Raw genomic sequence first — 24487 nt, 5'->3', positions numbered from 1 at the left:
TTTCACAACTCATAGAACTCAGGAGCCATGCATGCAAGTGGAAAGAGGCTGGCTCTGGGTGTAAAACTTGGCCCTGGTTCATGGTCAGAAGCGTCCTCTGCTTTGGAAGAAATATGGGTATCGGTCACAGACAGGAGAATCAGTTCCGTAAACCAGTGTTGTCTGGATCCCTTTGGGGCGATCAGGATGAGTCAACAGTGTTCAGTGTTTATTTTATGAGAACCATGGGAAGTAATGGGAAGGGGGGCAAAAGCGTATGCATAAATTCCGGAACATTGCATCAAAAGGGCATTCCTCCACAACCATAGGAGCGGGTATTGACTGGCGTAGAACTGGCATTTGGCGTTCTTGTCTGTAATAAAGAGTTCCAACGTTGGCTTGACCCAATGTAAGAAAATCTTGTCCAGTTTCCACTCATGGCAACTGTCCCCAGTTCTGCTGAGAATGTCCGACAAAAAAATTAGTTATTTACCTGTAACTGTAGTTCTCCAGTATTGGAATCTTTCATAGATTCACATGCTTGAATCATTCCCCATGGTCGAGATGGGAGCCTCCGGTACAATTACACAAGTAATGATGAAACATATCAACAGAAGGGCCTTAGGCCTCTTTAATTTAATAGTCTATCACAGTCATTTTAAGAAAAGGACTAAACTTGAGCATCCACCAATCAGACGACACCACCCTCTAGAATCCTCCTGAGAGAAGCTCCAGCACCTCAGATTTTCCAAACACAAGTGCATCATGGATAGGAAGAGGAAGAGGAAGAGGAAAAGAGAGAGAGAGAGAGAGAGAGAGAGAGAGAGAGAGAGAGAGAGAGAGAGAGAGAGAGAGAGAGAGAGAGAGAGAGAGAGAGAGAGAGAGAGAGAGAGAGGTGAAAGTGAGCTTCTTGAGGGAGGCGGGTGGGTCGCATGTGAATCTATGAAAGATTCCAATACTGGAGAACTACAGTTACCGGTAAGTAACTAATTTTCTTACTTCAGTATTGGAACTTTCCTAGATTCACATGCTTGAATCAGAGTAACAAGCATTACTTATGCACATTGGAATTTTTGCAGCTATGTACGTCACAAAACGTTTGCATATATAATACATACATATATAAATAAATATATCTATATATAAAGCAATACTGTAAACATATAGGGAGTCATTCTGACCCTGGCGGCCGGTGACCGCCAGGGTCACCGACCACGGGAGCACCGCCAACAGGCTGGCGGTGCTCCCAAGGGCATTCTGACCGCGGCGGTTCAGCCGCGGTCAGAAAGGGTAAACCGGCGGTCTCCCGCCGGTTTACCGCTGCCCCATTGAATCCTCCAAGGCGGCGGAGCGCCATCCTGTTCATGGCGGGTTTGGCGGTAGGGGGTGCCGCGGGGCCCCTGGGGGCCCCTGCAGTGCCCATGCCAATTGCATAGGCACTGCAGGGGCCCCCGTAAGAGGGCCCCACAAAGTATTTCAGTGTCTGCTTTGCAGACACTGAAATACACGACGGGTGCAACTGCACCCGTCGCACCCCTGCAACTACGCCGGCTCAATTCTGAGCCGGCGTCCACGTTGCAGGGGCATTTCCGCTGGGCCGGCGGGCGCTCTTTTGGAGAGCGCCCGCCGGCCCAGCGGAAATGTTTGAATGGCCGCTGCGGTCTTTTGACCGCGGTGCGGTCATTTGTCGGCGGTACCTTGGCGGACGGCCTCCGACGTCCGCCAAGGTCTGAATGACCCCCATAGTCTGTTCACCTCATCTTTACTTCTGTCCCTTTATTCTTCTTTTCCTTTTCTTTTTTTTTAAAGCATAGGATCGTATTGAACAGTAACAGGATATAAACAATGTGCATACCTTATCTAGGATGGAGGGATGAAAGAGATGGCTCACCTTCACCTGAAGGGGTTCCTGAGGACTGCTTTACCCACTGCTACCTCTCCTTGTGATAGTGCTTCCAGGCAGTAATGTCGTGTAAACGTATGGTAGCTTTTCCATGTCACTACTCTACAGATGTCTTGTAGAGGAACCCCCGAAAACAGTGCTGCTGAGGAAGAATCTGCCCTTGTAGAGTGAGCACGGACTGATGAATGCAGTGGTTTGCCTGCTGCTTGATGGCAGAAACGGATGGCTGAGGATATCCATCTGGCTATACTCTGTTTAGAGAGCGGTTGACCTCGTATGGGTGCACTGTTAGCTACGAACAATTGATTGAAGCGGCGGAAGAACTGATGGCCAGATGTAAGTAGCATTTTGCGCCTCGCAAACGGCGAAAAACGCCGTTTGCGATTCGCAAAAGGCCTCACGCGATGCAGAAACACATTTTGCGAGTCGGTACCGACTCGCAAAATGTGTTTCCGACTCGCAAATAGGAAGGGGTGTGCCCTTCCTATTTGCGAGTCGCACCGCGATGTAGAGTTGATTTGTGACCGCGAAAGTTTGAAGGGCACATTTGGTGCCCTCTTTGCATAAACCAGTCCACATTGGTTCAAGGACCCCCAGTCCCTGCTCTGGCACGAAACTGGACAATGGAAAGGGGAGTGACCACTCCCCTGTCCATCACCACCCCAGGGTTGGTGCTCAGAGCTCCCCAAGAGGGTCCCTGGGTTCTACCATCTTGTTTCCAAGGTTGGTAGGGAACTCTGGGAGCATCTTAGTGGCCAAGCCAGGCAGGTGATGTCAGAGCTCCCCCCTGATAAGGTGCTTACCTGGCTAGGTGACCAATCCCCCTTTCAGGGCTATTTAAGGTCTCTCTCTTGGGTGGGTCCTCAGGTTCGGCTTGTAAGACTCCAGGAGAACTCCTCTACAACTTCCACTTCAACTTCTGGCCACTGGAACTGCGACTGGACCCTCCAGGAACTGACAAGGCTGCAATCCACAGAGAAAACTCTTCTGCAATCTTGTTTCCACAGCTCTTGCCAGCTTTGCAACATTTCCCCAACTGTGCATCCTCAGACGACAGCAACTCTTCAGCTTGCACAAGAAGGAGGATTCTCCCTTGGAGTGAAGGAGTCACTTCCCTGCATCCACAGGCACCTGCTGCGACGAAGACCGGCTGTGTGGATCTCCTCTCATCTCGAGCTGTGTGGATCTTGCGTCATGGATGATGGTCCAGATTAGTCCTCTTGGTACGCCCTGCCAGCAGTCCAACTTTGGGGAGGTAATCCCTTGCCTTCCCACGCAGGACACTACACCTTTGCACTGTGGCGGTCATTCCAACTTTGGCTGGCGGCGGGAGCTGCCAGCCAAACGGGAACCGCCAGAATACCGCTGCGCAGTCAAAAGACCGCTGCGGTTATTCTGAGTTTCCCGCTGGGCGGGCGGGCGACCGTCAGAAGGCCGCCCACCCGCCCAGCGGGAAACCCCTTCCCACGAGGATGCCGGCTCCGAATGGAGCCGGCGGAGTGGGAAGGGTGCGACGGGTGCAGTTGCACCCGTCGCGATTTTCGGTGTCTGCTATGCAGACACTGAAAATCTTAGTGGGGCCCCCAGGGGCCCCACGACACCCGTTACCGCCAGCCAGGTTCTGGCAGTCAAAACCGCCAGAACCAGGCTGGCGGTAAGGGGGCCGGAATCCCCATGGCGGCGCTGCCTGCAGCGCCGCCATGGAGGATTCCCCAGGGCAGCGGGAAACCGGCGTGACACCGCCGGTTTCCTGTTTCTGACCGCGGCTGTACCGCCGCGGTCAGAATGCCCATTGGAGCACCGCCAGCCTGTTGGCGGTGCTCCCGTCATTTTAGCCCTGGCGGTCGTCGACCGCCAGGGTTAGAATGACCCCCTGCGTCTCTTACAGCTGCCAAGGCGTGTTTGCATCTCCGCCAAGGGATATTCAGGAGACATGTAGGTCCTGTCTCCAGCACTCCTTTCTGTGATGCACAGCCCCCTGCGTGGTTCTCCTGCGACGTGGGATCCCTTTTTGTACTGATGCGTGGCCCCTTCTACAACTTTTGTGTCCCCATTCTGTGGGTGCTGCCTCTGCTCCTGTGGACTCTTTCCAATGCTGAGGGTCCCCTGTGACTCCCTCTCCTGGGTTGAGCCCTCCTAGACCTTGTTGGTCCCCGGCAGCACCACTTTTCCACTAAACACGAATTTCCTTTGCCAGCGCTTGTTGGTTGAATTCCTGCACAGACACCAGTCTGCAATCTTCATCCCAGTGTAGTACATCTTCTGCATTCCTCAGGAGCTCTTCTCCAGCTCCAGGGCTGCAGTGCTTCATCACCATCGACCAACTCCTGCAAGTACAGCTGGGTGGGTAGTAGCTCCTACTCCTCCTTGACTCCACTGTGACTTTTGGACTTAGTCCCCTCTCTCCACAGGTCTTACTCTCCAGGGATCCACCGCTGGTTTCTTGCAGTCTGGCCTGGGTGTCTTCTTTTCTTCATTTTTGTCCTTTTGGGTGGTTTGGGGAATTTCCAGTGATTTACTCCTGTTTTCCTGGTCGCTAGGGGGTACTTTGTTACTTACCTCTGTGGTTTTCCAGTACTCCCAGCTCCCGTCTATACATTCCACTTTCCTAGTTGGGAGTCCTGTGTTCGTATTCCTTTTTTTTAGTGTATGGTTTGGGCTCCCCCTAGGGTCACTATTGCTTATTGCTATTTGTACTTTTTTCTAACCTTTTCTATGCCTATTATTGTTTACTAGTGTATATATTTAGTTTATTACTCACCTCCTATTAGAAGGTTACCTCTCTAGTACTTTGTGGTATTGTGTTCCAAAAACAAAGTACCTTTATTTTTGTACAACTGAGTGTTTTCTTTGAGGTCTGTAAGTGCTGTGTGACTACAGTGGTTTTGCATGAGCTTTGCATGTCTCCTAGATAACCCCTGGCTGATCATCCACAGCTACCTTTAGAGAGCCTGGCTTCTAGACACTGCCTATACCTCTTTGATAGGGGATACCTGGACCTGGTATAAGGTGTAAGTACCTTTGGTACCCACCACACACCCGACCAGCTTCCTACAATCAGGCAGCCACAGAAAGGTGGACAGAGCAGACAGCTAGCCTTTCAGAGTGCCCAGAGTGGACCTGGCTGGGCAAGAGAAAGAATGAGAAAAAGAAGAATATCAGATAGAGAAGAAGAGAGAGGATCTATAGATTTCTCTGTACAATATTTTACAAATCCTTGCCAACGGCAGGCGTGTACCATTTTTGTGGAGGAACACCTGGCTGCCAAGATAACATTACAGATTTAAGGAGGAAGGTTGAAAGCTGTCAACTGTTGCCGCTCAATCTCCACGCATGAAGGTGCAGAGTTGACAGGTTCGGGTGGAGAACCCTCCCTTGCTGCTGCGACGGAGGATCCTCCCGAAAGGGCAACCTGATCGGAGGATCAATGCTCATTTTCAGAAACTCAGTATAGCAGACTCTTCGTGCCCAGTCCAGAACCACAAGGATTACTTGTGCCTGATTGTTCTTGATCTTCTTGAGAACTCTGGGAAGGAGTGGTATGGGGGAAAGGCATACAGGAGGCCTGAACTTCACTTGCGGCGAAAAGCGTCGCCAAGCAATTGCTGCCTTGGTAAATCCAACGCACAATACTACTTTTCGGAGATGGATAGATCTAACCAAGGCTCTCCTAACTGCTGAAAGAGACCTTGCACCACCTCCGAATGGAGACGCCAGTCGTGATCCACTAGACATCAACAGCTGAGTTCGCCCACACTGGTGTTAGTCATGCCCTGCTGTTCCAGCCATGTCCAGCGATGCAGGGCCTCTTGACAAAGGGTCCACGACCCCACCCCGCTCTGCTCTGCTTGTTGCAGTACCACATCAAAGTGGTGTTGTCTGTGAACACCTGCACCAACTTCCCCTTGACAGAGGGAAGACATGCCTTCAACACTAGTCAGATTGTCAGGAGCTCCAACATGTTGATGTGAAGTCTGAATTCCACCACAGACCAGAGTTCTCTGATCTTCACCTCTCCCAGACGGCCGCCCCATTCCAGAAGTGACACACCTGTCACTACTGTAAGGTCTGGTTGGGAAAGGGAGAAGAGTTTGTCTCTGATCCAATCGCCATTCGTAATCCCCCACTGCAGCTCTTTCGCAGTTCCCTCCAAGATCTGGACCATGTCGGAGAGATTTCTCTGATGCTGCGCACATTGGAACTTCAGGTCTCACTGCAGAGCCGGCATGTTTTACCAGCAGGAGGCAGGTGGCCATGAGGCCCAGCAGCCTCAGAGTCAGTTTTACCGAAACCCAAGATAGAGGCTGAAACCTCAGTATCATAGCCAGAATATCCTGGACTCGCTGCTCAGGAGGATAAGCTCAAAAGTGCAATGTGTCCAGAACAGCTCCTATGAAAGAGAGCATCAGAGAGGGAGTCAGGTGTGACTTTGACACATTTATAGTGAACCTCAGTGAATGCAGGAGTTTCGCCGTAGTCTAGAGATCGAAGATGACAGTCTGGGCCAAGCCCACATTCTACAGCCAGTCGTCGAGGCAGGAGAAGACTGAAACCCCTGGCCTGCGCAGATGAGCTGAGACCACTGCCATCACCTTGGTTTACACCTATGGGATGCTGGTAAGGCCAAATGGCAGCACGGTGAACTGAAAGTGTCTGTGGCCTACCTTGAACCTCAAGTAACGCCTGTGGGCAGGCAGGATAGGAATATGAAAATATGCTACCTGTAAGTCCAGTGCTACCAACCAGTATTCTAGGTCTAGGGCAGACAAGACCTGAGCCTAAATGAGCATCTTGAACTTCTTCTTGAAGAAGAGATTTATGGTTGTAGGTCTAGAATAGGATGAAGACCCTTGTTCTTTTTGGGTATCAGAGAGTAGTGGGAATAATAACCACTGCCTACTGATATTGGCACCCTTTCTATGGCTCTGTTGGCCAAGAAAGCTGTAACTTCCTCTCAGAGCAGTGACAAGTGATCCTCCGCCATCTGTTTGAATGTTGGCAGTATGGGGGGAGGGCAGGATTGGAAAGGCAGGACATACCACTTCCTGATGATCTCCGGTACCCATGGTTCCGATGTTATGGACTGCCAGTGGAGGAGTCACTGGTATATTCTGGGTCCAACTGGGCCAGCATGGTCCTGCAGATCCAAACTAGGAGGGCTTTGAAGCTGCAGCTGCTGGGGACTGGGTGGCAGACAACTTCTGGCCTGCAAGCCCCTCTAGGTCTGAGGGAATGCACCCACATTCTCACACAGCCTGTGTTGGTTGCGTGAGACAGTGGCTGGCATAGGGCTGGCACTGTACCATGCCCCTTCTGAAGCCACAAAAGGGGCGGAAGGAGGAGGACAAGGGGTTGCTGAGAGGCCCAAGGACTTGGCCAAACCCCAAGATTCCTTTAAGCACTCCAGCGTCAAAACTGCCTTCTCGCCAAAGAAGTAAGTGCCATCAAAGGGCATGTCCATCAGTTTTGCTTGGACGTCCCCCAAAAAACTAGATGTCCTCAGCCAGGCACGGCACCTCAAGACCACTGTCTACAAAACTGCTCTTCACTGCGAGTCAGTTGTGTCCAGACCACACTTAATGGTGAACTTTGCTGCATCCCTCCCATCTTTCACTGCTTGGGAGACAATGGTATGGGCCTCCTCCGGGACCTGTGGCAACACTTGTGAAACCGTATCTCATAAGGTGTGTGAGAAACGGTCCTATAAGCAAGAGGTGTTCACCGACCTCTTCTTCTCAAGTTGGTCCAGCCTCTTGGATTCTCTGTCCGGGGGAGAGGAAGGGAACACATCATGGGAAGTTGAGGCTTCGACTACCAAGCTCTCAGGTGTGGGGTTTTGGCTGAGGAAACTAGGGTCACCCGGGCAGGGCAATGGCGGTGGGCAATTATGTTTATAGGAGCCCCATGTCCTGGGCTTGGAGCAAGTTCCCAGCAGGATATCAGTAAGTGCCTCATTAAAGGGCAAAAGGGGTTCAGAAGAGGAAGCCCCAGGCTGAAGCACTTCTGTCAAGAAGTTAGTCTTGACATCCACTGAGGGTAGTTTGAGGCCAAGGACCTCGGCTGCTCTCCAAACCACCACTGCATAAGAAGCTCTCTCTCCCGTAGCCACAGTAGGGTGAGAGAGCAAGCCAGAATCAGGAGATGTGCCCAGTCTACTGGCATCTCCACATCCTCATACCTGTCCAATGAAGTAAGTTCCACCTTCTGTTCTTAAGTGTCCTGTAACCCCTCCAGATCGTCCCCTGCGCCTGGCTGTTGAAAATAATGCTCAGGCAACAAATCTGACACCCATAGGCGCCTGGCTCCAGATCGTCTGGGATCAGAATGGGGCTGGCGCCGCTGGTGGGCACCGGCGCCGCTGAGGGCGGCGGCATCAGAGAAGGTTGGGTTTGTACTATCAGCGCCAATCCGGATCTGAAATCGGATCAATCAGACCCCATCGAAGCCGAGGCCAGAGCCATTGGCTCAGAACCTAATTGGGCCTCCTCCGACCGCAAGGGGCCAGAAGTTTCTCAAAAGGGGTCGGCCTGCCCAAAAACACAGCGCATGGCCTTGTAAAAGTCTTTTACTTGAGTGGCGGTTGCACTGGCTCCCAAAAATGGAGGGAGGCGCGGAGTTGGACCTTGTAACGATTTTGCAGAACTGTGCCTGGAACACCGACGTTCCCCACTCGTCGCGTCTTCCGATGGGCGAGGTAAAGCCAAAGTCCACTTGGACGACTTCTTTTTGTGCCGCTTTCCCAAGTGTCCCGATAACCTGCAGTGGGACAAAGAGGACTTGGGGCTCCTGGAGCGGTCCCACGACCTCCTCCTCAAGTGGGACCGTGACCTCTGAGGAGTCGCACTTGTCGGTGTCGACTGCCTGGACGCAAGCAGCTTCAGGGGGCCACTACTTCAAAGCCTTCAGTGCCATGGCCCAGAAGTCCGAGCACAACTTCGAATCGCGCTCGAGACACCAAAGGCAAACAAGGTGATGGGCCATAACCAACATGGCGCAGTGACAGGCACCACACAATTTGAATCCTACTTTTCTGGATGACACCCTTGACACATTTTGAAAAACATATTCCATAAAATGGCAAAAAAAAACTGTCAAAAGAGTTTCAGCAGGGTAGCTCTCTGGATCAGCTCTAACTGGCATGGAAAGAAAAGAAATGACGCAGCACACCTAGGTAGCGCCTATATAGGTGACCGTGACATCACATCCGGCGCCAACTATGTGATACACAAAACCGAATTAAGCAACTCAACGGCGCGCGCAGGGGTAATGCTCAAGCAAACGTTTTCAGATCCCGTCTGATGCCTGGGAAATTAAAATGTAAGGAATCTGCAGCTAGAAGTCTCTATCAGATAATGAAGGGCTGAGCAGAGGAGGTAGGATGTGACAGGGAAAGGGAGGGAGGGACAGGATGTGGAAATGAAGGGGTGAGAGTCACAGTTTATAGTGAACTACATGTTGCGAGAAAGCAGCACGACTTAAATATTATTGCCTTACAGCCCACCTCAGCCAGCTATAGAGGGCATTAAAGTCCCACTCAAGCCGATAACAAGAGAGCAGGACTTTAATGGCTGATATGGCCCACTATAACTACTAGCCTATTGGAATCCATTCCTCCTGGGAGACATGGTTAGGGCGTAAAAATCTCCACTGTTCCCTGTACCTTCTCCCTCTTTTGCCAGACCCTTCTGTCCATGCTTGACAGCTACAGTCACCTGCACAGCCATAGCACTAACTGACAAACATGAAGAGGTGTAGCCATGCGTCACCCCTTTGATACTGCCAAATTGCTTTTGTTTGGCAAAGCAGAGGAACACAAAGTAGGCCTGGAGAATGATCCTCTGCACCAAGCTCTTCCTATCAAGGCACACTGACACTGTGAACCACAAAGAGGAATGAGGAAAGCCTCACTCTTTTACAAAGCCAATAATTGCTCCATCTCTCATTCCCCTGTATAATACACAAAACTTAGAGGTGACGGAGAATCATAATTTGTACACTATGGCATTAAAATATTGGCAGCAGCAGGCGTATACCAGTATTAAAAGCTCGCTACTGCTACTTTGTTTTCAATGGATCTATCAACATTATAATTGCAGTTACAAGCACATTCCGAGGAAATGGATTAGTTCTCCCACTTGCAACATTCTTATCCATGTGTCAATTGCTTTGAATGAACATTCATGCATGATTTACCTGATCTCGGTTACATCTGACTTGTCAAGCTTTTGCAGTTCCAGTTTAGCAGCTTCTAATATTGGCATTGCCTCAGCCAGAGCACTTTCAGCATCCGCTTTCTCTACAGCAATTACTTTATTCTGCTCCTCAATCTCAATGGCTTTTTCCTGAGCCATCTTCTTCTTCTCCTCAGCTGTAATAATTCAAACATTGGAAACTATATGAATGACTATGATTTTGAGGAGAAAAGAGTCTTTTGAAAGGGAGACGTTGAATCAATCCATACAGCGTGTAGCTAGTACTGTTATGTGTATATGGGGTGGTTAGCAAATGCAGGGAAACTGAATGTGAGTGGTAAAACGTCACAGTCAAACAAGTTTGAGAAACAGTACATCTCAAATAGGATTCATTAGACCTGTCAGCCTTAGGGTAGTCTTCCCCAAACCTTTTGCCTCTCCGCCATCATTTTGCTGAACATATTTGTGTTGGCCTTAGGACTCTGTGCTCTTTACCATTGCTAACCAATGCTAAAGTGCTTGTGTTCACTCACCTAAAACATGTTTAAACTGGCTTATACCCAATTGTCATATTTAATCTATCTATAGGCCTCTTGTAGAGTGGTATCTCACATAGCAACATCACAAATAAAATAAAATGATGGACGGAGTGTTGAAACTTTTCAAGCACTCACCCCCAGTCACAGATCTGGGTTTAATCCATCGTTATTTTGCTCGCCATGTCACCCGTTTAGACCCACCCATATGCAAATCAGTCTTGACCCTGTTCCCCAAGGAAACAGTCCAGTCCGAACTGCTAGGCCAGGTCCTCCCTGGACAGGAAACAAGCATCCGGAGACCGGTTTCAGGGTATCACCCTTCATCAGCGAGGCTAGCTTGAATCCACTGGCGCAGCTAGCAAGGGACCCATGTCTGGGCATACCCCTGCCAGTTAGGGCACACAAAGCAATACCACAAAACAAAATAAAATGATGGACGGAGTGTTGAAACTTTTCAAGCACTCACCCCCAGTCATGATGGATTAAACCCAGATCTGTGACTGGGGGTGAGTGTTTGCATTGTTCAGCACTCCGTCCATCATCCTTTTGTGTTGCTAAAGTTGCCCTAAGTGGGAAGGGTATGCCCAGACGTGGGTCCCTTGCTCACTGTGCCACTGGATTCAAGCTAGCCTGGCTGATGAAGGTTGATACCCTGAAACCGGTCCCAGGATGCTTGTTTCCTGTCCAGGGAGGACCTGGCTTGGCAGTTTGGGCTGGACTGTTCCCATAAAGAACAGGGTGAAGACTGATTTTCATATGGCTGGGTCCAAACTGGGGTGGCATGGTGAGCAAAAGACCGATGGATTAAACCCAGATCTGTGACTGGCTGGGGGTGAGTGTTTGCATTGTTCAGCACTCCGTCCATCATCCTTTTTTTGTTGCTAAAGTTGCCCTTTACGTGGGAAGGGTATGCCCAGATATGGGTCCCTTGCTCACTGTGCCACTGGATTCAAGCTAGCTTGGCTGATGAAGGGTGATACCCTGAAACCAGTCCCAGGATGCTTGTTTCCGGTCCAGGGAGGACCTGGCTTGGCAGTTCGGGCTGGACTGTTCCCATGAGGAACAGGGTCAAGACTGATTTGCATATGGCTGGGTCCAAACTGGGGTGGCATGGTGAGCAAAAGAACGATGGATTAAACCCAGATCTGTGATTGGGGGGGGAGTGTTTGCATTGTTCAGCACTCCGTCCATCATCCTTTTGTGTTGGTATCTTATATACCCAGGGCCTATAAATTAAATGCTGCCAGTGGGCCTGCAGCACTCATTGTGCCACCCACTTAAGTAGCACCTTAAAAAAATGCTGGGGCCAGCAACTGAAGCCTGAATGCAGGTAAAACTGACATGTTGCTTTGGTAAGCCCTAAACTCTCCTTTTACTACCTATGTTACCCCGAAGGTAGGCCCTAGGTAGACCACAGGGCATGGTGCTTTGTAACTGAAAGATTGTACTTGTACTTTCAAGTTTTACATGTCATGGCAGTGAAAACTCCCAAATTATTTTTTCAATCCTTAAAGTCCCACCCCTCCCGTAGGATGACATTGGAGATTCCTTATTACATTTGATAAGCTGTAATTTCCAATTGGGAGCAGGTAGCTATGTGGTGTCTTTGGAATTGTAATGGAAAACTCTATTTAACGGTAAAGTCAGGTTTCTGATTACAATTTTGAAAATGCCAATTTGGAAAAGCTGGCATTTTTTTGCCCTTAGCCCTTTTGTGTCTGCAGCCTGTCTTGGGGCACCTGACTGGGTGTAACTAGCAACTACACGTTATGAATTCCTCCCAGGCAGTCACACAATAGAGGGATTAGGTATGTCTGAATGGGCCATCTGGTGGCAGAATGGGGGTGGAGCTGAGCACAACCCCACTTGCAACTGAAAAGGGAGGGCTGTGCCTTCTGACAAAGGACCTATCACCTCCACATTGTTACTGCAGCCAGCTTGGAGCCAGAGTACGAGAGTCAGGAAATTCCTTGCACTTCAAAACCAATGGCTAGAGGCTTCTCCCACCTTCCAGTAGGAGGGCACCAGGGTATAAAAATAGGACACTAAACATCAACTCTTCAGTTCACTCCTGGACCTGCCGAAGGAGCCTCAGAGGACTGCCTGCTCCTGTGACCTGCAGTGCACTTTGCAAGACTACTTTTCAATACATGGAAGGACTGCTTTGCTGCCTGGAGCCTGCCGTGAACCCTCTGACGCCAGCCCTTTAGTTAAGCCCTGAACTTTCACATGAACCCAGGACTACCAGATAGACTCAAAAGGCTCCCACCATTTTGAACCGGCAGCTGGACCCAGCCTGAGTAGGTCCGGAACCCCTAGGTGGTATCCCGCCAGTACAGGACACTTGCTTGTGGTGCCACAGATACCAGAATGGCCAAATTTGAAAACTGAGAAAATGTCTTGCAAAAATTGCTCTGAGAACCAGGAGGAGACCGGGACCAATCTGCCAAGGTACATCACAGGTTGGACTGACTTTGCTACCTCTCCTGGTACGTTCTTCTTTGCAGCAGCAAATATGTTTAGTGGTCCTTCCCCAAAAGGGTATCTGGCCTCGTAGAACTGTCTTCGGCTACTGATCTCTGTCGCATCCAGCTGGAGATTTTCGACTTCCAAAATAGAGACTGAGGGGGTTATTACAACTTTGGAGGAGGTGTTAATCCGTCCCAAAAGTGACGGTAAAGTGACGGATATACCACCAGCCGTATTACAAGTCCATTATATCCTATGGAACTCGTAATACGGCTGGTGGTATATCCGTCACATTTGGGACGGATTAACACCTCCTCCAAAGTTGTAATAACCCCCTGAGTGCCTGATTAAGAGTGTGGCAGTCCTCAGACCGCCACACTGATGGCTGTTGGACCGCTGCGATTGTGGCTGTCTGACCTCCACATTACGAGGATGGCCGGCAGCCCCGCCAATCTAACGTCGTCTCTGCCGGTATCTTCGATCCAGATGGGCTGACTGTGGTGCAGATCGTAATCAGTCAGGGCGGCGCTGAAGTCACTGCCACCCTGTTGATTACGACCTGGTTCTCCTCCAGCCTTTTCATTGCAGTTTCACAGCCATGAAAAGGCTGGCAGAGAACAGGGGCAGGGGGCCACAGGTGGACCCCTGCACTGTCCATGCCCATGGCATGGGCAGTACAGGGGTCCCCCTGCCCAGCACTCTCGTAATGTGCATGGTCTGCTAAGCAGACAGTGCACATTACGAAGATGCTGATGCCCCCCGGAAGGCAGCATTGCTGTCGGCTCAAATACGAGCCGGAGACACAGCTGCCACCACTTTTCCGCTGGGCTGACGGGCAGAAACCTTGCTTTCTGCCCGTCATCCCAGCGGGAAAGTTACAATACGGCCCACGGGGAGGTAGCCAGTAAGGCAGCAACCTCCCTGTCGGACATTAGGCAGACAGGTCTTCCCGTCTGCCTACCTCAAAATGAAGCCCTAAGTCTGAATGTAGAAATCTTCACCACAGCTCCGACCCAAAGCTATCCAATGACTGTGCTCCCTCCTTGGAAACCTCCTGCAGCCTTGTCCCACTGAATTTTACCTTCTCAGAACATTCTTTTCAACATTCCTTCTAAGTCCAAAGGTAAGCACTGACCAGGCCCAATCCACTTCTTGTATCCGAACCGCACTCCATTGTGGTCAGACATACTTTTCGAATTTGAACAAGTCTCGCACGACTAGAAGGTCCACAGTTGCCGCTTTGATCTTTTAGGTGCTAGTTTTTACTAAAAACCTTAAAAATTCATAATTCTGGTTCTACTTATTGGATATTTGCTGTTTTGGTGTCAAATAATTTATTAAAATGTACTCTATTTTTCTACATTGGTGTGGAGTTTGTCTTGTGTTGTGTTTTCACTTTATTACTGTTTGCGTGCTGCATACATACTATACACATTGCCTCTAAGTTAAGTCTGACTGCCTTTTGTGCCAAGCTATTCAGGGTTAAGCACAGGTTAATTTAGTGACTTTTTGTGGGTCACTGTGTATGGGAATATGGCTGTTGCTTGACCAGGGCTCACACCCCAGTCAACCAACAACCCATTTTCTCACAGGATTCATCAAGGTATGAGAAATCAGACAGGTAATGCACTACAAGAACTTGTCATTCTCTACTCAAGAGTTGCCCTGACAATTCTGTTGAAGAAGAAACAACCTAAAGGTATGTGTGTGATCTTCAGATTTTTTCAAATAATTTATCTTACGGGGCTACATTACCATGTATTTCATGTTTTGTTACTCATGCCACAATGTGGAACAATCTCAAACATTTTTACTCATAGCATCCAGCATTGTCTGCTAAACTGCAAAAATGTAAGATGAATTTATGAGGCATATATCTCTGTCTAAAATCTGCCAACTGAAATTTCATCAATGATTTGTAAGTAGCTAATCTGAACAAACTTGCTGTTGGTGTAACCCAGTGTGTTAATGCAGCTTGTACCATCACAATTAACAACATTGGGCTGGACCAGTTTTGCACTTCGTGGCCCTTTTGTGGTGTACTGAAAGATGTAACATTTATTTTAAAAACCTGCAAAAAATAGTGTCATCCTTACCCACAGCAGTATTAATAGATATTTCCTCCAACAAAGCTTCACATGCGGCAGATTTTTCTGCAAGAATAACTTTTTGATCTGCAAGCTTCTGGTTCAGCTCGACCAATTGAACACTGGCTTCCTTCAATTTGTCCAACCCGCCTTCAAGGCGCTTGCACTGTGCTAAAGAGAAAACAACAGTAAATGAACCTCTAGGATTCTTTCTTCAGTCTGTAAAATAGTAGGATGATGTGGTTAGTTAAACCACTTGCTGCAGAAATTTGTGTACAAAATGAAAACCACTAAATGAATTCTGGAGGACTCAAATCCCTCCTTCACTCTTCTGAGAAACATAAAATGAGTATTGCTGAATTAGTGCTTCATAGTTGCAATATCATGGCAGTAATAGGTGTCCAATGCATTATTACTTGCTGAAAGGTGGTTTATAGTCAGAATACTGTATTCACAAATACTGTCTGACATAAATATTGTGCGCTAAATATTGTGAACAAAATATCATCCCATTGTATGTAGATTTACTGTCTGTTATGAACTCCCATGGGGCAATACTTCAAAACTTTATTAGACAATACTTAAGACATGACATTTATGCTCTACAATATTTTAACAATATTCTGGAACCACATTCTAAAGGGCAAATAATGAAAACTCAGAGATCAAGAAATAACCAAGCTCAGATCTCTAGATATTAGGCTTCAATAACCTTTAAGTGAATGTAAAGTATTGTATACAAATATAATGATATGAATAATTACAAGGCTATATGCTTTGTATTTAATGAGATCTGTTCATATCCTAAATGATATTCATTAACACATGTAGGTTTTATTGAGCTTTTTTGTCCTTAATTGGCGTAATGTTCCAATGTGTTCTAGAAACAATGATACCTTCTGATAAACATGTTACCTTTTTGAGTGTCAAATGTAAGTCTACAAGTGGCTTGTCCATACAATGTTTTCAGGATATCCATGTATGGTATATTTATATACCAGGAATCTACATTGGAGCAGACTGTCTTTGGACAGCTCAGTATTTTAGCTGGGAGTCAAGAGTAAGATGAGCATTTTTTTAAACAAAATAGTGCAGCTGTAGTAGTTAGGGGCAGGTCTAGGGTAAGGCAAGTTTAAGTAGCTCCATCCGGAGAGAAGTGCTAGAAGGCCTGTAAGGTCTCTTATTTTGATTTGTTTAGAATCAAATGTTAGCAACAAGGAGAAAAGGTGAACTTGATAACAAGAACTGAAGATGAAAAGCAGCTCCACATTCTAGAGACTGAACTGGTGTTAGGAGATCTGGAAGGAGTCGGCACTGGTATCTGCCAGGAAACAACACTGGTCCCTGCCAGGAGTTGACACTAGCCTCTGTCAGGAGTCAAGGGTGGTCTCTGACAAGAGCTGGCAATGGTCCCTGCCAGGAATTAGCATTGGGCTATGCAAGGAATTGCCACTGGTCTCTGCCAAGAGAAAGCACTGCACTCTACTGAGAGTTGACACTAGTCTCCATCATGCTCAAACATAACATGGAGCAAAAAAATGGATACATTTGTCGCTTCACTCTGGCAGCAGTGGTGAGAAAACAGAGCAATCAGTGTCAGTAAATAAGTCGGTAACAGAGTCACCATGTGTAGGAAGCTGGTTCTCTATATAGTGCACTAAAATGAAGTACAATATGCAGAGAGTCCAGTGGATCTTCAATTGGTTTTGCACAGGGAAAAGCAGATAGGACTAATGCTCTACTTTATGGTAGTGAGGGCGAGCAGTTAGGCTCATCAGAGGGTAGAGCCAAGCATTTGTTGTACTCACTGAGGCAATAAATGAGACACTCATTCAAAGAATAAATCCGAGACCAATTTTGAAAAATAACAATTCTTTTTATATATGTTTCAAACCCAAGAACTTTGTAATCAGGTAAGTAGACTTTTAAGCATAAATACTTTGCAGTTTAAAAAAATCAACAATTAGTGCAATTTTCAGAGTTCGCTCAATGTTATCCTATGGAGGAAAAACAATGTTCAGCAAACCCAGGGTTAACAACAACTTACAAGGTTGAGCTCAGGAAGCAAAGGCAGTACTGGGCACTGATCAAAACCACTCCAACAGGTCACACTGGGTGGCACTGGGGCAGCTGGGTGCACAGATGCCCAATGGTTCTCTTTTAGAGATGGACCTAGTGACAAACAGGCTGCAGGCTCTGGCTAGAAAGCCAGTCAGGGACAACAAACATGTAGGTAGCAGACTTGACGTGCTCAGGGACATAGGTGCACCACTGGACCTCTTCTGTGCCCAGCGGTGACATATGCTGGGGTGTCTTTAGGCATTGGGTTTTCACGTCTGAGAGCACTTGTCGGTCAGGGGTCCCTGTGTGTTGAGGCTGCAGGCGTCGTCAGTGAGTCAGGCAGGGGTGAACTCAGGGCGGAATCAAGCTCAGGGGAGCTGGGGAACTTTGTTGGCACCAGTGATCCACCTGAGATGGGGTGACAGGTGCAGTGGTTGTTTAAGATGTCGGATCCCACCACCAGGCTGTGGGAGAGGGGGTCTGCGCACAGAGGGTGCAGGCACCTCGGGGAGTCCAAGATGAGTGAGACCACACTGGACTCGGTCTCTGGGCACTGGGAAACCCAAGTTGCCACCGCTGGTTGGCTTCACCTCAGGTCGCGGATGTCGGGTGCAGTGATTACTTCTGGTGTCGGGTTTCTGTGGTGCCAGCAGCAGCAGAGTCTTTTCCTTGGAGTTTCTTCTTGCAGGGCAGGTCCGCTGCCCACGGGAGACTTGAGTCCTTATTGAAGGCTGGACGAGTTGGCTTCTTGTGTAGGATTCTTTGAGGTCAGCAGACAGGCCGGGGGAGCTGGTTCCAAGTCAGCTACTGCTTCTTTTCCTCTTCTGCGGGTGCAACTCTTCTTTGTCCATGACTTCTTAGGTTGTCAAAATCTGAGTTCTAGTTCAGCGCTGCCACCCAGATACTCAATTTAGAGGCATTACAGAGAGTACCAGGTGGTAGCCAACAGGCTGACCACCTTTAGGGTGACTACACCCTTCTTTATGACCACTTCCGCTGGCAACCCTCACCCTAGTGGCCTAATTACTTCCAAGCAAGATGGAGGAATTTGAAAAGTAGTGTCCACCTCACCTCGTCCACAATAGGGGTGGGACTGGCATGAAGTGGCCACTCCTCCTAATTGAACAAATTTTCCCACCTGTGCTTCTGCCAAAAGTGGGGTCAGGAAAGGGGGTTGGTCATCTTCACCATTTTGAGAGACCTGGGTTGCATTAAAAAGGCGTCAAGGCCTTTGAAGCTTCTTGCCCTGGAATGTCCACCCTGTCTGGGAGAGGAGGTCACACCTCTGCTCAGAGCAGGCCTTTGTCTCAAGCCTTTGAGAGCGCTGGCTCTCACCTTTGGGTGCCAGAAATGCGTCTGTGGTGGATGAACTGGTCAGGACTGATCAGTCAGCACACTAGCAGCTGGTAGGTTTTCAGGGGGCCCCTCTAAGGTGCCCTCTGTGTGCATTTGTTTAATAAATCCATCACTGGGGTCATTAAGGGTTTATTATTCTGAGATGTTTGATACCAAATAGCCCCAGAATCAGAGAAGCCATCATGTAGCTTGGGAACTCGTAACGACCAGTGCATTTAAAATGGCTTCCCTGTGCGCTTACTACATCTCAGAATTGACAGAGACATAGCAGGGGCATATCTTCTCATGCATATATGCCCTCACATGTGCCTGGATGCAACCTACCTTAGGGGTGACTTACACCCGGCACATGCAGTGATAGGGGACCTGGCACACAGGGATGTGTGACAGATCGTGTTTTCAATTTAACCTGCACCAACAGACGCAGTCTGCAATGGCAGCACTGAGTGGGTTAGGTGAGAGATCCCTGAGGGTGGCACAATTGGTGCTGCACCCCTCGTAGACCTTCCTTAGTACCACAGACCCTAAGTACCATGGGCAACATTTATTTGGGACTTACAGTGGTAGCTATAGAGTTTGCCAATTGTGCAAAACAACTGTGCAGTTTTGGGTAAAGAGATTTGGCACTGGGGACCTAGTTAGCAAGGACCCAGTGCACTAACAGTCATAGCCACATCAGAATCCTGGCAAAAAAGGGGGGTGGGGGGTAACCATGTCAAAAGGGTGCTTTCCTAAAGTTTGCTTTATTTATTGAAAATGCCTCTTTAGGTACCAAGCAAGCAAGCCTCCACTTTATTTGAAAATGTTGTGACTTTCAGTAAATTCATAAATTCATTAGCACTCAAGAAAGATGCAGGTGGAGTTACATTGAATATAGCCACTGTTAAATATTATTTTCATACTTCTCTATGTGATTATATTTAGACTATGGGGGTGCCGCCCGCCAAGCTGTAACCGCTGTGCGGCTGCCAATGCAGCGCACTCCCACGGTTCCCATTACAACATCCCCGCTGGGCCGGCGGGCGCAAACCTAGTTTACGCCCGCCGGCCCAGCGGGGATGCGGCCCGCAACATAGTAGCACCCGTCGCGCTTTTCACTGTCTGCCATGCAGACAGTGAAAAGCTGCACGGGGCCCCTGCACTGCCCTTGCCAGTGGCATGGGCAGTGCAGAGGCCCCCAGGGGCCCCAGGACTGCCCTTACCACCAGCCTATTCCTGGTGGTGCAAACCGCCAGAAACAGGCTGGCGGTAGGGGAGTCATAATCCCCAGGGCAGCGCTGCCCTGGCGGATTATCACCGCCGGGGCTAAAACGGTGGGAAACCGCCGGCCCCGGTGGGCGCCGTGGTCAAAATACGCCGGGAGGCACCGCCAGCCTGTTGGCGGTGCTCCCGTCGTTTTGGCCCTGCGGTTGTAATACCGCCAGGGTCATAATGACCACCTATATGTTGTTTTTGTTAGACACTGACACAGTTGTGAGTCTGCTCCAGAGCTACATATTTGCCTGAATGAAGCTGCTCCTACAATCTGGACCCCACTAATAATTTGGTGAAGCTGACTCTAATGCACAGCTCTGTTGTGCTGTACAGTGTGCTGTGCAGCACTGCTGTACCACTCTCATCACATGACCTACAATGCAGGCCTACTATACTGTGCACACACAGTGTGAATGCATTGCCCTTTTGGGCAGTACACATGCACAAACACACACACACACACACACTTGTACAGCACAGCCCTGATCCACTCTTTTTCATTACAGAGCTGCTGCACTTCTCAACTGCTGACACACAGTATGTTATGTTTGTATTTGGTGTCTATTCAACTGCTGACACACAGTATGTTATGTCTGTATTTGGTGTCTATTCAACTGCTGACACACAGTAGGTTATGTCTGTATTTGGTGTCTATCTATTCTATCTTTCAACACAATATTGCATCTACAGTCCCTGTCGCTTCATAGGGACCAGTACCTAAGCTCCTTTAATTTCTCCTATTTTTATCTGATTCCCAGGAGGAATGATTCTCTCAATCTTTCTCATTGCTGAGCTGGGGAATCCTGTTTGGTGAGTCTACTTGGAATTCAGTCTTTTTACCCAACTGATGGATATAAGGCAACATGTTAGTACTGTATAAAACTCCCTCAGTAAATAAAAACATATGACAATATGCTGATCTGATCTGTATAATCCTGCCTTTATGTTAGTGTAAATATGGTATTCGGTGAATGTATTAACCTCAAGCATACAAACTGGCAATAATATAGACTAAAACATATCCACCACACAATACTCTCCAAAAAATGTCTACATCCAATGCCCCATCAAGCACTTGACACCAACATACTAGTTCGGCAGTTAGAATTTAGCAAAAATATTTTCAGTGTACACATTTCTTTGGGTAGATGTAGTAAGGAGGCATGAGTAAGTGCAAATAATGTATTACTCTGTCCTTGCTTCACAATAAATAATCTGTCATCTGTAAAAACAGAATGTTTGCATCACAACGCTTGCTGTGGATATGCACATACACAAACAGGGTAAAAAGGGAAGGAGGACTGGGAAGAAAGAGGACATAATGGAAAAAACATATAAATAATAGTTACTATTAAATACTTACAAAGACTATCGTAGATAACACCCATGTTCCCCTCACTAAAAGTCTACCTCAGTCCCCTATTTGCTGAGCATGTAGATGCTTGTTGAGTTGCTCTTTCCAATGGCACCCAGCTGCCTCCGTGCAACAATCACTGCTACTAACTTAATGCAACATTACTGCAGTTTCCTCTCTGCACCAACCACTTTGGACAGTTCAGGGTCGGGTCTTTGGGTGCCACCCCTCCATCAAACTATAACAATCTATGGGACTCAACTACTCCATTTATCTATATTGGGCTCTCATATTTCTCTTCATGTTTTCTCCATGATCATTGACACTGCTGATCCTTACACCAAATTTGTAAGTCATGCCTATTTGATAAGTGCCCAAATTGGACACCCAAGCTCCTTATTTCTGAAGCATGACCTTCTGCCACTTATTGTATCCGAAACCCAGCCACAACTGAGTGCTTACTGCTCTTGCTATGAGAAATCAATGCCTTTTTCCAGTCCTATCTACATCTCCTTACTCTGCCTGTTATTTCTCAACATGAACCATGGTATGAATGACCCCGTAGCAACTTATTATAGAAAACCTGAAGCTCACACAGACTGAAAAGAATTAGATCCTGTTGGCAGCCAAATGAGTCTACCACTTTTGCTACTTATAGCGGGCATAATCTGATGACACACAAACCCATGATGTCTCTCTAGTAAAGTGCTGCTACCTGGTTCAGTCTCTCACCAAATATTGTTTCCTCTTTCATACTGGCTAAAATTCGGCCATTTGAGAATTAATTATGTCAATTCTACTGCCCCATAACAAGCAGCATTGTGACCTCCTGTTTCCTACTGTTGCTATTTCTCAGAAGATTCTATGTATACACTTTATCTTCCTAATGCAGAGGTAACATTTGCTGTGCTTGCGGATTTGACTCAAGAAGGCCCTAGGCCAAGCCATTTATAATCGGATAGTAGCCACTCTGAGTCTAGGTCTACCTACCACATGATTTTTTAAGTTCCTTGTTGTCAAACAAAAATTTATCTTATTAAACTACCTTTATGCACTGTTCTGAAAACCTCTCCCTGGAGCAATGATATTACATTTCAATGTGTGTAGCTGTAGTTTTCCTAAAGAAGTAACAATGTATGCTTTTGCACTGCTGTATTTGAGTCTGGGACGCAATACTGGGTATTTTAGCACGGTTTACTTATGCCACTTAATGATTCTTAAGCATAGTTTACTTATTCCACTTAATGATTCTTTTGTCTCACTATAGTAGATAAACTGGTCAACACTATTGAAGACTTTAAAAAATACAACTTTAGTTGATATTTTTGTGGCTAATATTTTTTAGAGTCTGTGCAGTCCTTGAAGCGTGGACTGCTACCCAGTGTACGCTAGGACCTGGAGTTAGGCATAAGCCATAAAGTAACGGATGGCATAGTTGTCCTAATTTACTCATTGCGTCTCATACATGAGACCACTTGACCTTATAATAAAACTTCTATGACTTCAGTTCATGATCTCTGCCCAAATGCTCATCCATCTCAAGGGCCAAGCATAGGACCATCTTGAAATCACAATTGCTCCTGAGGCAAGTCTACTTTGCAGAAATGTATTAAAGACTACAGCAGTGATAAATGTCATCACATTCATCAACACCTTGCCTTTTGTGTGACCACTAGGAGATATCTCACCCACCGTCAAAAGTCAAAAACCTAGGCACCCTTCTTTATTGTTAGATCAGATAATAAAATCCATAAAAAAAAAAGAAACAGTTTATCATCAACATGAACTTGTGCAAATACATTAAGAGAAGTCAGAAAATGTTGTTAAAGGGATAAAATCACTCAGAATTAAACAACTGTAATAAAAAGAGTACACTTAGACAGCAAGTACTTTGTTACGAGTTGGAAGTTTACAAGCTCACTAGTATTCTAGACCTTATTAGCCATGCTGAATAAAGGAATTTGGAAACAGAGTAAACAGTGAGCATTCCTGTGTCAGTATTGCATATTCTTAAACCAATGATCCTGCGTGACAATCCACTTAGCCCTTTGTCTAGAATAAACAGCACAGAAGAATAGTAGATGCTCCTCAGTTTCTTCTGCAGTGATGAATGAGGGGCATTGCTTAGACCGAGCAACACAATATGTGAAATTAGCTAAAGGTGAAACACCATATCGAAACTTCGGATACAAATATCTTAACAGCAGTGCATTAGTGTAAGATCCCTTGGAGAAGGAACAAACAAGCCTTGGTAGCTGCAAGAGTCGAGGTGCACAGTGTGGTTTGACTGTGTTCACTAGAATCCTGCTAACAAGGACCCCCTTGTCTGTGCTTTCTCCCTCTAAATTTGGGTGCTTAGGACTTAGCACACCCCACAACTGGCATACTGGTGCCCCCATATAAGTCTCTAATATATGGTACTTAAGTCCGAGGGCATTGGGGCACGAGGGGTTCCCCATGGGCTGCAGCACTTATTGTGCCACCTATGGGAGCCTATGCAAATTGTGCCTGCAGGCTTACCATTGCACCCTTTCTCTACAGGTCACTGTACCAGGTCACTGTAAGTCACTACCTGTGTCCAGCTACATAATAGTAACTCCAAACCTGGGCATATTTGGTATCAAACATGTCGGAATCAAACATGTCAGAATCATACCACAATACTGTTGGCATTATTAGTTGGCTGATTCCATGCACTATGGGGGCTTCTTAGAGGACCACCAGCATTGCTCCTACCAGTTTTCCAGGCACCGCACATACAGGTTTCTGCCCTCCTGCTGCTTGCCCAGCTCAAGCAGAGGAAGGCAGAACAAATGATTTCCTTTGGGAGGGGGAGGCAACACCCTCTCCCTTTGGAAATTGTTGTAAAAAGGGGTAGCCTCCCCAAGCCACCAGTATGCTTGAATGGCACATTTGGTGCCCTCCTTGCATAAACCAGTCTGCACCAGTCCAGGGACCCCCCATCCCTGCTCTGGCACGAAACTGGACAATGGAAAGGGGAGTAACCACTCCCCCAGGGGTGGTGCCCAGAGCTCTGCCAGCTGGCCACTTGATTCTGCCATATTGAATCCAAGGTGGTAAGAGGCCCCTGGGAGCATCTGAGTGGCCAGGTCAGGGAGGTGACATCACAGCCCCCTCCTGATAGGAAGTCACCCTGCTAGGTGACCAATCCCCCTTCCTGGGCTATTTAGGGTCTCCCACCTGGATGAGTTCAGATTCGACAATCAAGATTCAAGCAGGACTCCTCTGCATCATTTACTTCATCCTCTGGCCACTGGGACTGCAACTTGCCC

General features: G+C 47.7%; 1 protein-coding gene across 1 annotated transcript in view; it reads right to left on the bottom strand.

Annotated features, from left to right (window-relative positions):
- Positions 1 to 24487, bottom strand: part of DNAH10 (dynein axonemal heavy chain 10) — a 1282131-nt gene that overhangs the window by 298791 nt on the left and 958853 nt on the right. Inside the window, exons 56-57 of the mRNA XM_069215014.1 lie at positions 15179 to 15340; positions 10076 to 10250 (exon numbers count right to left, since the gene is read on the bottom strand). Of these exons, the coding sequence (XP_069071115.1) occupies positions 10076 to 10250; positions 15179 to 15340 (337 nt within the window). The remainder of the gene's footprint in view (positions 1 to 10075; positions 10251 to 15178; positions 15341 to 24487) is intronic.

The sequence above is a fragment of the Pleurodeles waltl genome, chromosome 11, assembly GCF_031143425.1.
Source record: "Pleurodeles waltl isolate 20211129_DDA chromosome 11, aPleWal1.hap1.20221129, whole genome shotgun sequence".
Classification (NCBI taxonomy): domain Eukaryota; kingdom Metazoa; phylum Chordata; class Amphibia; order Caudata; family Salamandridae; genus Pleurodeles; species Pleurodeles waltl.
Note: the sequence above shows the minus strand (reverse complement) of the source record. Positions and strands in the feature narration are given on the sequence as shown.